Here is a 15,557-nt window from a genome sequence, read left to right on the forward strand (position 1 = left end):
TTCACTTTTAGGAAAAAACCCTCCCCCTATCAAACTTCCTCTGAAATACCTCAACAGAGGTATTTTGAAATTTGAATACCTCTTTTGTTCTAGTATTAAGTAGAACTTGTTTTCTGGTTGCCCACTTGTTAAATACCACCCCACCCTTTAGCTTCTGGAATGCTGCTGTGCTGCCAGATAATATCAGAACTCCTGTTTCAAGACAAAGCCCGGGGTAGAGTCCTTCCGCCATCTGGTAGCTGCTGTAGCCTGTCACATGGGACATGGCATTCAGTCCTGAGTAGGTCTCCCTGGCCAGGGTGTCAGAGTTGAATGTTACAGAAGAAGTATTTCTAGCTTTCAAATGAGAAGCAGCTTGCATTCCTTTGCTTGAAGGACAAGTTTCTACAGCACAGTCTAAAGGCAGACCTGCACTGCCTCACTCAGCCAGCAAAGCTCATTTCACGTAAGTCATGAAAAAGAGTTACAAACTCAGCAAGAATAAAAATGCGAAGAAGTTCTAAAAAGCAGTAAATGGAGGAGGAGAAGAACTGCTAAACTCACAAGCTGATGTGTTTCTGGGTGCTCTGAGTTAACTAAGAATTTTAGCCTTTATTTTGGAGCAAAGGTCTCTGGCCCTGCTGAAACGAGACTCTAAATGAACTGTGATACCTCTAGAGGCCCAGAATGTGAGAGTAAGTACCTACTACTTTATTTTTTTTAGATGCAATAAAACAAAACATAATTTTATACCATGTTCAGCAAACACCCAGTGATGGATGGTTTCCTACACTGATAGCACTGTGACATGTAAACTGGGCCAGTAAAGCAGCTGCTATACCTTAGCCCTGCATCCACATGCACACTGCTGGCGTCAATCTCAGGAAGCACTATTTACATCTCAGGATGCATCAATTCAACGAAGTGCAAGCAATGCTATTACAGCTTTGGCTCATACTGTATCAACAAGACCTATTTAGCCTAATTTGGGAAAGGTTTTTAGGTATTACAACCACATGTTGCAAGAACATAGTTTTTTTCTTTCAAGGTATAAGTGCATGCTTTCAGAAGGATTCTTAAAGATTTTTAAGAAAATGCTTCTGATAGCCTGAAGGAATGCAAGGCAGAACATGCAAATTCCTTCTAGCTGCCTATCCAGTTATGCTGTCAGTTACCGTGCAGCACAGCTCTATTTCAATGTGAATCACTAGGAAGTCTTCAGCTTCCTAATTCATCTTATGGTTATGACAGGACCCAATCCCTCCCTCAGCTAATGGGCTGGCAAAGAGCACCCTGGCAAAAACAACACCTTGCATGAAAACCACCACGAAGTTACCAATTTGCCAACACATGCAGTCATTTGTTTCTACGAGAAGAGCACATGGCTAAGATGAGAAAGTATTTGTACGCAGAACCAGGCAGAAAACATAAACAGCTTGCCAAGCCAGTAAGCCCCAGTCTGCTATGTGAGACAACCAAGCTCAGACTGATAGTGCTCCCTACTGTCCAGGAGTCATCCCAGCACCATCCCTCTGCTGAAGGTGTTCAATTAATTGACCCAGCACAAAACTGTTTGCCTCTTACTGAACCACTTCAGTGTCCCACCCTTTACTGCCAGGGCTACCAATACCAGCTGTGGTGGACCAATAGGTATTTGCTAGCAAATGATCTCTGGCTGCATATAAATGTCTCTCTCAAACACAAAAGATTGTTGTCTGGCACTGCTCAGTCATGGGGAGTTCCTAGATCTGGTGTGAAAAGTGTGAAGGGAAACAATTTGCACACATCCACTGCCTATTCCCAGCTGGCATTAAGGCTCCTTGGCCTGTTACTTTCCCAGTGCCAAGCTGAAAGCAGGCAGGTCTGCCAAGTAGGGGAAAGTGAAGGTGACATCCACCACCACCCTTTCCCACCTCCGGTCACGCCACTTTCTGCAGGAACACACCTGTTCCTTCTCATTCCTATGTATTTTCTATGCACTGCTCTGGTATTTTGACTCACTTTACTAAGTGTTGCAGAAACAGAGAAAATACCCTCTTTGTCATCTAAAGCTTAAGTCACCATCTAAACTCGGCAAATCTCCTCACAGTTTAGTACCCACTGAAGACAGTCAGCACGTTGAGTCTTTAATAAATAATAAATGTGTGCTCCCAGACAGCCCTGGGTATAGGTAATCCTTCCTCATCAGGTAAGAAAGGGGGTACATTCATTAGCAGTGAAAAATGCTTAAATACTGTTTGAGTAGTTATAAAGAGCAGAATTATGATGGGATAATTCTGTACTACTGCTTTACAGAAAAGATGTAAGAGAAAATAATGCAAAGGGTAATAATCATTCAGATCAGACCAAGTACAACTTTTTCCATAAATTTTTAGCATTCCTTCATATGACATTTGGTTACTTGCAGTGCATAATTTCCTTTGATGGAGTTTTTCATTGCATTTTAATCAAATGTAGTGATAATGCACTTCTTAAATTGCCCCACACAGCTCCTCAGAACCAAACTGCCAGTGCTGTGCTCTGGAAGACATTGATTCTTTGCCTTTATTAGGAAAGAGCATAATGAATACTGAGTTCAGTGTGGGATTATCCCACACACAAGAGCTGTGATCCTCTTGGAAAAGCATCAGCTCCTGGTTTCTCACACCAGATTAAAAGCAGTTCTTACCAACAACCTATTATTAAACAGTGAAAGGCTTTTTGTGTGTTACCTTCTTTAGGTATCTTACAGAGATCATAAACCCCTTGTTTTAATTTCAGACCACTACTGTACTTACCTAGGTCAATAAGAATTGCATGCTGTTGGGAAGTTAGTTGTTTTAGGAGTTCTTTATAAGGTGTGTCCTTTGGTTGTTGTTTACTTGGAAACTGATGTTTCAGATGGTATTGCTCTGCTAGAAACTTCCATATCTCCCCACGGTGGTGACGTGGTACTCCTGAGTAGAGAAAGCAATTAAAACAGTAGTTTGTACTCCTACTGAGGATTCTGCTATAGTTGAGCTAACAGGACTAAGGAACTGAAGATCCCTATCTGCTACACAGGCAGGCAGATCCCTATTGGTTACCTCCAGTGGACTACAGAAGTAGATAAACTACAAGGCTTTTACTTCCTCAACCAATAAAAGACATCAGCACCATAACAGGAGAGATTTAAGGCAGAAAGAAACACCATGAGCTGCCTAAGATTAATGCTTACATCTAGTCTGAGAAGCACTAGAACAGGCATCAAGAATTGCAATACTTGTCTCTGAAAAGTTGTATGTTTATCTCCCATTTTTCCATGCAAAGTACACAATAAAGCACTGCAATAGAACTAATTGACAGTTTTCACTGTCAACATAGCATGGATTCTGTTGTTACGAGTATGTTTTAGGAAGGCGGGATGCACACGTACCAAAAATATAAATAGGTACAAATGAGATGTGATATAGAGACTACAACACGAAGCAGATAATCAGCGGGCAAGTATTGTATTTCTAGTTTTGCTATCAGCTTGCTTAATGACTGGTACACATAAAAATGTTTTAAAACTTGAATTTATTTCTCTGTAAAGAGGGAGGATGCTACTTAACTATTTCACATAAGTAATGATAGCTTTCATTTTTAAACTGTATGTAAAGCTCTGAGAGTATAATTAATTCAGCACAAGGCTCTCACTCACTTTTAAATCCTCTCCACAAGAAATCAATGCACTTTCACTTGGGAAAGTATTCTGTCTAATCCATAGTGCACTGGAACCAGATATTACAGTTTGAAGTAACTCACAGCTTGACGTTTTTAGGACTGTTTTTTTTCTTTTGGTATACATGTAACATACGGAGGACAATAACCACAGGAGAAATCAAGACTTGCTCAAGCATACAACTTACAAGGAAAGATAACAAAACATATTAGGATTTGATATTGTTAGAAATCTAGACTTATCCAGTCATTTAAAATGGGCACTTTGGTTTAACTTGCTGGTATAATTGCACATAGTCTGGTGCAATATTTAAAATATTGAACTTCTGACAGTGGTTAAATCTTGACAGTTTCTTTACATGTTGGAAAGCTTTGTATAAAACTATAAAAAGCTCCTTGGAGTAGCCATCTTCACCATCGGCTCTATACAGCACTCAGCCTAAGGCCTTTGGGTCCAATCATGGCAAATGTAATATTGAGTAATAGCCCCATTTCTTAGAACATTTAATAAACATCCTTAGGTTATATTACTTTTGGTGCAGTGGAGATAGGGATGGTAGCTCAGCCCTGCAGTTGCGAGGAAGACTGTAAGTGGTGTTTGCAGCGATAAAGTGTTCTTGAACTCAGAGAAAAGGCAGTTCTGCAGAGATACCCATGCCTACTGTTTGTGCACAGACACAGTACACAGGCTGGAACAGAGAATTTCCAGAAAACAATGCAGGGCTTCTTCAGTTATTCACACAGTCATTTATTGGCATTATCCAAGCTTTTTTTCTTTAATTGTAACTTTTAATTTATAAAATCAGATTGCAACAATTGTAATACACTGAGGTAGCGTACAACTCTCCTGTAAGGGCAGATGTTACTCAAAAATGTATGCTATAGCTCCAGTATACAACTGCAGCTACCACTGAAAGGGACTGGTACTTGCATTTGCATGACCATGATGGTACCAAAAGTTGTTACTTGTTTGGTCAGCAGCCTGAGAACAGCACTAGAGAGAATCTGGTTATAAGGAGTGATCAAGTGGCCACACTATTCCTTTTCTGATACTATTTACATGCATTTCGACAACTCAAAAAACCAAACTGTGTTTACCTTGCCCAACAGCAGAGTGTATTTTTTCCACATCAAATTTAATCTTTGACCTTCCAGGTGTACTCAACATTTTTTCCCAAATCAAAGTTACATCTTTTAAGCATGGTGTGATTTCTTCGTAGTCAAGTTTCAGACGTCTGTTCTGCAAATTGTTTTCAGATGCTAAAAAGTGATATGAATGTAGCAGTTAATATTGTTTACTATTTGTAAAATGGATTAATTTAACTTACAACCTCATCATGCAACCAACCTGAAACATTACATATTTAAACATTAGTGATTGTGGGGTTGGATTGGTTTGTTTGGTTTTTAAAGATATTACATGCAATATTAATTATGTTTGGCCAGGTAAATTAAATTCCCTACTGCTAGTCAACTCCTAAATATGAAGAAACATGAGAGATGATGACTAATGAAATAAACATAAGATTTTCATAACAGGAATTTTCATTTTCCCAGCCCTTCAGTGCAGAAGACCTTCAGCAAATAAAAACACAAACCCAATTTAGTCATCTAGTTGTTATGCATACATTTCCATAACAGTAATGACAAAGTAAAAAAATTACTTTAAAGGTGATCATTCACAGATTTACAGATTACATAAAAAGGAAAGTTCAAGTATAGAAAATTCCAGAGCCCTGGATGCAAATAGGGCTATAAGCACTACATATATGTGCGACTCTCCTGAAGTCCTCAATGAATAAATAGGAACAAAGGTCAATGCATAACTCAGTCTTAAATATGACAGTTTAGATCATCACAGCTCCTGGAGCAGAGATTCACTGTTGTACTGGTGGTTTTCCCACATTACAATTTATGAGAATATTGCACTGTATCTTCATGTGTTATCTATAAGGGATTAAAAAAAAAATTAAACAATAGCTGGGAAAGCATCAAAAAACCATGGCAGAAATGAAAACAATTCTGCAGCTGAGTGTAATTCCAAAGTTTAGAAGTGGAGTGACAACTTCAAAGGGAGTCTTGGTAAAGCTTTTAAGTTTTTTTTTCTGTGGGGGCATTTTAGTACTATAATGTGCCTGGAAAACAGGATTTATTAATGGTAATCATGTAAACTAAATAATAAAGCATGTTTTGTGCCAGTGGATGGATTTGTGCAGGTAACAAGACTGAAAAAATAGAAGAGGAGAAAAAGAGGTGTAGTTCAGATGAGACACAAATATGTCAGTCATTTAGTCCTAAAAGGATGAAATGATGAAAGAAAATGCTATAAGGAATCCAAGACTAAGCTAAAAAGAGAGCACTAAGGAGAGACATAAACAGTGGGAAATTTATGGAGAAATTAACAAAATAGGTTTCAATTTTTTAACTAGGCTGTAATGTGGCTGAGTACTCAATGCACCTAGTTCCAGGACAAGAGCAGCTCTCTACTTGCAAAAAATGAGCAGAGCAAAAGTTCAAAATATGTAGAAGTCTGGAAAGGTTCTACAGTATTAAACAAAAATTAAAAAATAATTCTCCTACAAATAACACAATTTTTGAAATAGTGTATCATAAAGTGATCATGTTTATTAATTAATTTGCCATTATGTCAGTACTTCTTTGTTGTGATGATGCATTACTGTAATGGTAACAAGATATTCATATTTTGAGGACATTCTGCCATATATCATAAGCCTGCTGCTACTTTGGAGGATTTCACTTATGAATTCACAGAATCATTCCTATCCATTTCAGTCTTGAGACAATCTATGTTAAAATGTTGTTATATTATCTTTTGATAATTTAACTCTCTATTATTTGTATTTTCAACTCCTTTATATAAATTTACTAAACAGTTAAAGATTGCCTGGAATTTACATTGCATAATGACACTATCAAGACACTAAACTCAACTTGTTCTGAGAGCTGTATCTGCAATTAAGGTTTTTTAGATTATTGAATTCTGGGAGTCACAAGGGGTTATCTTGTCCTGTACTCCCACTGACTACACAAGCTTCTAGATTTTAGAAACTGAGAAAGAAAAGAACTGTTTATATCTGGGAAGTATACCTCCTCATCCTGTAGTTGCTTTCATATGTGAATGACTTTATTCAATGAGGTTATTCATGTGAGTTATGAGATTACCTAAGTGTTTGCAAGATTCGGATCTCAGAGTACTTAATTTTTAATTCAGTGATTAACTACAGATCCATGAAATACAATTATAGCTGCCTATCCACACTGAAAGTGATTCAGTCTATCTAAACTATTTTTCAACTTCTCACATTTTTGTCAGGTCAAAACCAACATATTTATAAATCAGAATATTAAAAACCCACAAAACACAGATGGTATTGTATGAATATAACTTAAAAAAAGGGCATTTAAATTTCAGCCTAATTGAAAACGAACTCAGAAAAATCTTTTAATGTTTCATCTTCCACAAACAAATGTTTTCTGGTGCTTGGCAACTTCTCAGACTTTTCTGCTTTATATTCAGTCTTCGTATGCTATGTGCAAAAATGTGGTGTGTGAGGACTGAGGTGAGAATATACCTTTATCAACAAGCTTATTTAGATACTGACACTACCCAGTGTCAGTATCTACATAATTCTAAATAATTCCCAATATCACACATAAGCGCAACTAGTAAAGATGCTGTGCTCGCTGCAGCACAGTCATCTGTTGTTTTCAAGTATTGTCTCACCATCTGAGCTCTTCATGCAGCAGCTACCTAGGACAACTTCCTCACCCTTCACGGCGTACAGCACAGCTGGGCCTTCAGTTCTGCCAACACCCACCTCATTCATTCACTAACTGGCTTTTTAGATATGCTCATCTTAATGTATCTGTGATGGTTTTACAATTTTTTCTTTTGGGGAGACAAAATTGGAGCACCTAGGTAAACTTACTAAAATGTGTATGGATATTAATGACCTGCACTTGCCAAAAATTTGACTGCAGGCTGTAGATTCAGATAATTTGAATACAAGAGAAATTTTAAAAATATCAGGAGTGTAAATACACAACACAGAAAATTTATTTCTAAATGCCATTAAAATGTTACAGAAGCTCATTTATAACAGCACTGTTCTAAGCTTGAGGAGATTGTATAAATAATTTCTCTCAGTACCTCTTCTCCAGATGGTCTCAGCCTCTGGCCAAGGACTCTGTATATTTGGTATCCATAGCCATATTTTATTTTACTGGATTAGCTAGTACATTGCTGGGAACATGCTTGTCACCTGTGGGGTTCTTAGGACACTCGGGTGTCAGGTGTTCTTCAGATAGGGTTGAAACAGAAGAGCTATACTGCCAGGTGCAAACAGCCTACAGGTGGGCCAAGTGCTTTTGCAGGCCATATCCAATATTCAAGAGGTGTTTTGTCTTTCCAGCCGCATGTCTTAGCCTGAGTTTAAAGAAGGATTTCAAGTTTGGTGTACTGACCTTTTCACACAGCTGGGCCCTCTCTCTACACACTTCTTGGAAGTCAATCCTTCATCAAGTTTACACAAGAAAATGAAGAATTGCCATTTTCATGCCAGGTACCTCCCCTTTTGAGGGTTCAGGTGCCTACTCCCTTCCTGAACACCTAGAATCACCCAGATAAACATTTCTGTCCTCATCATTCATATCTTCAAAGGAGCAGCTCTCAAAGGCAATCACTTGTGATTCTGGGTAACAGCTGTTCTTTATATGTAAAAATTGCCACCAAAATGGATTTGTCACAGCTCAGTCATTCACAGAAAAATTGTGGTTAAGAATAATTGCAAATTACAATTTCTCGAGTTCCTTCTCATCACCCTTTGGACTGATCTAAGTCATTACTTCTCTATAGAAACCTTGCCTGCACAGTGTGGGTACTACTGCAGGCACCCATAGTTCCAAGTCCACAACCACCTCTTTCAGAACTTCCTTTAAGCCTCAAGACTGGCTAAACACAATGTTGTAATGACCAACACTTAGACAAGGACCTGCGGATGTGAATGTAGAAAAGAATTCAGTTTACGATACTGATCATGATGAATTCCTTGCAAGAGCTTCTTGGCACGAGCCTAATAAACCTCAGCCATGGTAAACCTAAGAGTGTCACTTCAGATCAAGTAAACAAATAATAAGGCGAAGTAATGAAAAAACTATCATCCATTGTCACCTACACTAATGAGTGCTGAGGGAGATGTTGCTAATTTGATTTACCTGTACGTTCCTAAAACATTTCATTACAGCTTGGTGCAGTCCACTGCCAAAGCCACAGAGAAAACCAAAAGGTGAACTTGTATTGCAGTAGGGTGTAGTACCCAAGAACTTCACCAACCTTGTAACTTCTGGTTTTCTTTCTCCATTCTGAGGAGCAGTATCTGCTGAATAATGGCTTTCTTCCACAGCTCACGAAGCTCATGGGGTGACCGTTTCCTTTCTTCTTTCACTGGCCCAAAGGGGCCATCTTCACACACTGGTTCCAATGGGGATCTGGGTGGAAGATCTCCCAGTTCACAGTAATCTTTAAAAAAGAGAGACTGCTGTTAACTACTTGGATATCATGAACAGGTGAATGAAGGGACACAATCTGAAAGACTGCACATATATACAAACACACACACATCTGCATATATACACTAACTCATATATCTATCTGTATCTAGATACACAGATAGATAGATAGATAGATAGATAGATAAGAAGTAGCAATACCAAGCAAGGTTTCCTAAGTGACAGTTTCAAGCAGACTTACAAGCTGCTTCACAATAAGAATCATACATGCTAAAGCCTAGAATAATTTTTTCTATAACCTGGTAAAAACATTGTACCACACACCAACACCACATCTTGCTAATTACAACTTGACATGTAGAGAGTTGAAAGGAAAAGGCAAGTCTGAGAAATTACAAAAACATAACCTACAGCTGAAATGTGGCATGACTCAAATAGCAGATAAAATCAAATATAGCACCCACATAATTTGAAGAGTAATCTCTAAAGTGTGTTTAACAAAGAGAATACACGCCCTTAGCTGCACAAACACACCACCACCTAAGGCCATACAATGGGATGATTACCATTTCTTAAAGTAAATAGGCGGAAAGAGAGAGAGGCACTTAAGACATGTTTGTTTTCACTTCTCATTTTTAACCATATCATAACCTTCTGAACTTTTTCTTTTGGCTTCAGCTGGCCTACCACAAAATATATCATTTTGTCAAGCATGCAAGGTAATTCTAAGACTGAAAACATTACAAAAGAAAGTGAACATTAAATAAATCTCAGGCAAATTGAAAAATCATTTATTTTTAGGGAAGGGTGTATAACATCACTTTAAATCAAACAATCAATGTAAGAAGCACAAGCTCTTATACTTTGTTTTCTTAGTACCTGCTGTAGTATCACTTAATTTTATTGTTTTATACAGCTTCTCTGGAGGCTCAGTAGTCTTTGACATAACCTGTATCTAGAAGAAAAGTTACTCAATTCACCAACTTTAAAAAATGGTCAAAACAACCAATCTCTTCCTACCAAATCCCACACAGAAGGCCATCGCAACAGCACTTCTTCACCCAACTGGAATGGCTATGAAATGGCTCCCTGACCTATACATGCAAGACAACGCTCTAAAGTTAGTGCAATGAAATCCATTCGCAGCCTCGCCAGCCAAGGACAAGTACATCTGTGTGTGCTATTTCAAACAGCTCCTGCAGAAGGAGCATTCCTGAAGCAATTATTCTGATGGCAGCTCAGGGGTCCCCTTCTTTATCATTGCCTAGCATGGTGGTGAAGATTTTTAATTAAATACACACAAATCATGTCATCTCGTCAAAACTAACAAAATAGGAAGGTTTTCACCCCTTCAAGTTCTGCTCAGACTGTCACTATACTTTGACTCACGCAGTTCGTATGCAGCTATTCTTTTCTTGTTTGTTCGAAGGCACTCGCACAACTGAGCTCAGATGACTAAGAATGGAAATGTTCACAGCTGTTCACTTCTGCTTTTCTAAGTCTTGCCACTGTCAATCTTCTCCTCTCAAAGAGTCAGAGAGAAGTAGAGTGGGTCCAAATACCACCCGCTTCCTTATACATTTATTTGCTTGCCACCACAGTTAAAGTCTAGGGCTAAAATATACATATAAAAATAAGTGTAACATATTCAGCTAGCAGAACAATTTAAACCTTTACAACCTTGCTCTCTGGATATAGGTGTGGATACCCATACTTCTGGTATCTGCAGCATTTGAAAAAACAATGAACATCATGGGAATGAGAATTAAGCAATGGTCAAATATTTGACACTTTAATGGCAACCACCATTTGTTGTAAAGAAAGTAAAAAAACCAACAGATGCACTCAGAAATACAGCTGGTTATGAAAAGTATCAATACAATGCAGAGACTGTATTGTATTCATTAAAAGAAACTGGGAAACATTAATTTTTTTTCTTTACAGGTAAACTGAAAGACTTCAATGGGCTAAGATCTGCAATTATAAAAGAGATACAGGCAAATGTCAGCAGGCAGAGAAGGCACACCCAGTCAATAATTCTCAACTTGTACTGACCATGAAAGGAAAATTATTTTTATTTGATTGCTGGTTTTGATGCAGTTGTTGGTTTGGATGCACATGCTATACTATCAACAATGTTCTGTACATTTTTGTGTAGAATTTCTAAATATAGTAGCTTTTATCACAATTTTCCTTAGTGCATATTAAGAAATATTTAAAGGGAAATGCTGTTAAGGATAATGCTGGTAGAATTCACTTCATTTGACTGAATAAAATAATAAAGAAATAAAAAGACAATATTCAAGGGAAGTTGTTAATTTCCTCTAAGGCTGCACACAATACTGACACCATAAGAAAGAGGAATCAACAGAAATGGTCACCATACACCAGTGCAAAAAAGTAAAAGTGATCCAGATAGGAAACCCCTTATCTACTGTATGCTGTCTGTGGTCTATTCACATCTTACATTCACGTTCCATTCTCACAGCATCCACTACAGAATGCAGGCACATCTTGGGGCAAACAAGTCTCTTCTCTACATCCTCCCAGTGGTTTATGTATCTCTTTTAGAGTCAGATGTGTATTCTGATTTTATGTATGTATATGTGCACTAGTGTGTTAGAAAATAATAGACTATGTCCAGATACAGTTTATGGCTACCTACTTGCAAAAAAAGCCCTAAAGCCAAAAAAACCCCAGGCTGGCAAAACACATGCACGAAAATGGATTAAACACGTTGCATTCCTAAAGCAAGAATGAACACATTCAGCATCTAGAATCTTCCTGTCTTTAGTGTACACATCCTGCTTCCTCAGGACAAATTTTAGGGATTGGTCTTCAAGTACCAAATTCACAAGTTTATCAGAGACATTACTCACTTGTCGTCCTCCAGTGATCAAACTGTGGCAACACCTGAACTGCTGCAAAGCATTAACTACTGAAGACCATGGTCCTGCTTCCATTTAGGCTGAAAATTTCCCATCTGTGGCTGATTAATCTGATAAAATCAGTATTCATTAAAAGAAATCATGCTTAAGGCTATAAAAGAGAACTGAAAGGTTACAAAATTATATAAGCTGAACAATTACGATTATCAACCCTACCTCTAATGCTTCTGTGAAGAGTCCTAGGATTGATTTTGCCTTCCAAATGGCAGCTCCTTTTCTATTTTTTCTTCTGCTTCTTATCATTTGTGGACATTTAACAGAAAGTCTAAAGTCCACTCTGATAAAGTGCAACACATTGACAAGCTGCCTTCCTTCCTGTCTGCACACTGGCATGAGGCAGGATTTGCAGAATGCAAAATGAACCTGTTTAACTGCTCAGGTGGCCTGTCGGAAGTCTGCAGAGTTGCATCAGCTGTTTGGCTGGTAAGGGAGGGAGGAAGGTGGAATGTGAAGGCAATCCCTCAAAGCAAAATAAAAAACTCAGACATTTGGTAAGTCAGCACTAACCCCTGTCCATGAACATACAAGGTGATGGAGAGACATGCCATCCAGCTTCCAGATCCAGAACAGACAAGAGCAAAAATACTGTAACAAGGAACTGAGTATTCCATTGTTATGCACCAGGGATCTGGAGGATAGCAGAGAAAGAGCAATTCAACTGCATGTAACTGGGAGCTCCCATTCCACTGAACCAAACTGCCATGTGTTAAAGTACGAACAATGTGCAGCCTTCAGAACTTTTATGAGATTAGTAAGTGCACTTAAACAGGATCTGAATGCTTCAGCACACACTGAAATACTGCTTCCCTGTTCACCTGCCAACTTAGTCAGCTTTTGTTGACTCCTATTCCAGGTTTGACCTGACCCCAACTCCTTTCAGATATATTGCTTCCTTTCCGGCAGCTTCCATATAGAATTCTACCTCCATACATGCTACTCATACAAGCCTACCGCACTTCTGTTCTCTAAGGTTCAGGATTTGGCAAGCTGACTCGATAAATATTAATATATTTGATCAATGGTAATTTTATGGTAGTTTTCCATTTGAGGTTCATTCTTGGACTACACTTCAGAACTATTCTTCTGCACAATGAAATTTTACAAGTCTGTGAGTCAAATCCAAGCATTCTCTGAGAAACTGCACTTCACTGGGAAAACCACCATCTTTCCTGGGCTTGTGAGAACTTTTGCAAAGTACTGAACTGTAGATGACACTGCTCATGAACCAGACAGAAATGTTGCTCAAATATTTTAGTGCATCCATATGTACCTCAAAAGCACTCCTCTTATGCTTCCACCACTTATAATACCCAACAAAGGACAAGGCCAGTAGGAACAATGGGCTGAGATGGAATTTGTACAGCTGATTTGTTCTTTTATACTCACTGTTGGCTTTACATGGCAGTGCTTCAACCTTAAGGTGCAGAGTATCCCTACACTCCAAAAGGATCAACAAATGAATTACACAAAACTCTTATGTGGAAAGATGACACAAAAAACAAAGTACAAAAGATTAGGAAGGATGTATCATGATATATTACTACCAGGGACCACACTAAGGAAAGTTTGTACATGGAAAGCTGGTGAATGACCGCAGTAGTAATTAAAACAGACAATATCTGACCAGAAGTGATATGAACAGGAATATTTCATTTGTAAATGAATAAGAAAAAATTAGTTTATCAAATCTTTTCCTAATCAATCCACCTCAGTATTAAACAAGGTTTAAATGATGAACCAACCTAAAAGCATAAATTTAAAAAACATTCTTTCAGAAGCACTTAGTCTAACCAACCTCAACTATCAAAACCAAGACAACAAGATTCATCTTTGACTAGAAACTCCAACACTTCAAGTAGAAAGGAAGGGCTGGTAGGGAGGAGGCTCAATAATAATGCATTAACACCATCCGCACTAAGGAATTGTTTACACATGGCTCTCTACATGCAGTGTTTACCAGTCACATCCATGCTCTGGGGTTAAAAAGTCAGACAAGATATGGTAAGAATGTGGACAGAAAATCCATTAAGCCTTTTATTTACTGCATTATGTTATTTTTCTTTGTTGCAATTTAAACTTTACAAAATTCAGCTCAGTAAACAAACAAGAGAATTTCGCAGTCACTTAAGATTCAATTGCCAAAAGAAAAGACATCAACAACATCCTTAGTTCTCTTCAGATTTTCCATTCAGGTAGTGCAACACCTTCTTTCACACAGAAATAAAGACGAATGCAAACTTCTATAACCAAAGATATAATATTCCTATTATTTTACATAGCTGCCTGGAATATTTAACTTCAAAACCAGATGTGGTAAAATGACCAGAAGCCTTCTGTAATCAGAAAGCTTTAGATACAGAATCACAAGAAGGAACAAGTTCTAATCTGACATACAACTTAAAGCAATGGCTGAACAAGGAATTCTTGAAAAATTGTGTATTTCAACACTGTTGATTACAATCAGCTCTGAAAGATGCTCTGGACTTTGCTTTTCTTGTAAAGCCAAGAACTTCTTAAAAAGCACTTACTACCACCAAATTAACCTCATTTGCTAATATTATCAATCCCCGAGAAAGGAATGCCCTGATATTTCAATGGGCACAGAAGCCATCAAACATTAATCGTGTACTTACTGGTTACTTACTAGCCAAACTCCTGTGCCAGAAATCAAGACCGAGAGCACATATTTGCTCTGAAAGGGGCAGAACTGAGTAATCAATTATAACCAACTGGCTTTAATTAATAATAATTTTGTCGCTAACCCAGTATTGGCAAACACATTACAAATAATTTACCCCATAAACATTCTAAGGACAGAATGCTAAAGCAACAGTTTATAGTATTTGCAATGCTACTACAAAATGATTTTTTTAAAAAATTGCTTAAATAATCAAGAGATATAGTCTACACCACAAAACATAAAGAGATGGGTAGGTGTTAACTACAGCTGATTTTAAGCAGAACAGCTCTTCAAATTCAAACTTTTCTTTAGCACTTAGGATTGAACAGTTTGCCCCAGACAGAGACCCAAATAATTTCAATTTATGAATCAAGTTCATTTTCCTGTACAGATACTTGCACTTTCTAAACCATTTTTTTTTCTGCAAGTCAAACTATAAAATAAAATGCAGTTGATTTTTAAATTTGGATTTATTTTCTGAGTACTTCTAAGTGATACCAAGCATTTCACTCCTCTGAATTTCAATTTCTTTCACTGCTCAACAGGTTACTTCATCACACACTGCCCACCTTAAAACAAATCACCCATTCTCCAATCTAAAACTGACACAGCTTTCACAAAAATCTTGTTGTCTACTTCCAACACACCTCCCTCACCAAGAAAGCTCCAACAAGCACCACTATTTTCCCATTACTTCCTTCAAAAACTATCCACATCCCCCTTAAATGCAGCATTTGACT

At 37.9% G+C, this 15,557-nt stretch overlaps 1 protein-coding gene across 5 annotated transcripts in view; it reads right to left on the bottom strand.

Moving 5' to 3' along the window:
* Positions 1–15,557, bottom strand: part of TBC1D1 (TBC1 domain family member 1) — a 100,182-nt gene that overhangs the window by 11,833 nt on the left and 72,792 nt on the right. For all 5 annotated transcript variants that reach the window (XM_082281358.1, XM_082281361.1, XM_082281357.1 and 2 more), the window contains exons 15-17: positions 9,014–9,199; positions 4,759–4,920; positions 2,757–2,915 (exon numbers count right to left, since the gene is read on the bottom strand). In XM_082281358.1, coding sequence (XP_082137484.1) covers positions 2,757–2,915; positions 4,759–4,920; positions 9,014–9,199 — 507 coding nt within the window. The remainder of the gene's footprint in view (positions 1–2,756; positions 2,916–4,758; positions 4,921–9,013; positions 9,200–15,557) is intronic.

The sequence above is a fragment of the Coloeus monedula genome (genome assembly GCF_965178545.1).
Source record: "Coloeus monedula genome assembly, chromosome: 5".
NCBI lineage: Eukaryota > Metazoa > Chordata > Aves > Passeriformes > Corvidae > Coloeus > Coloeus monedula.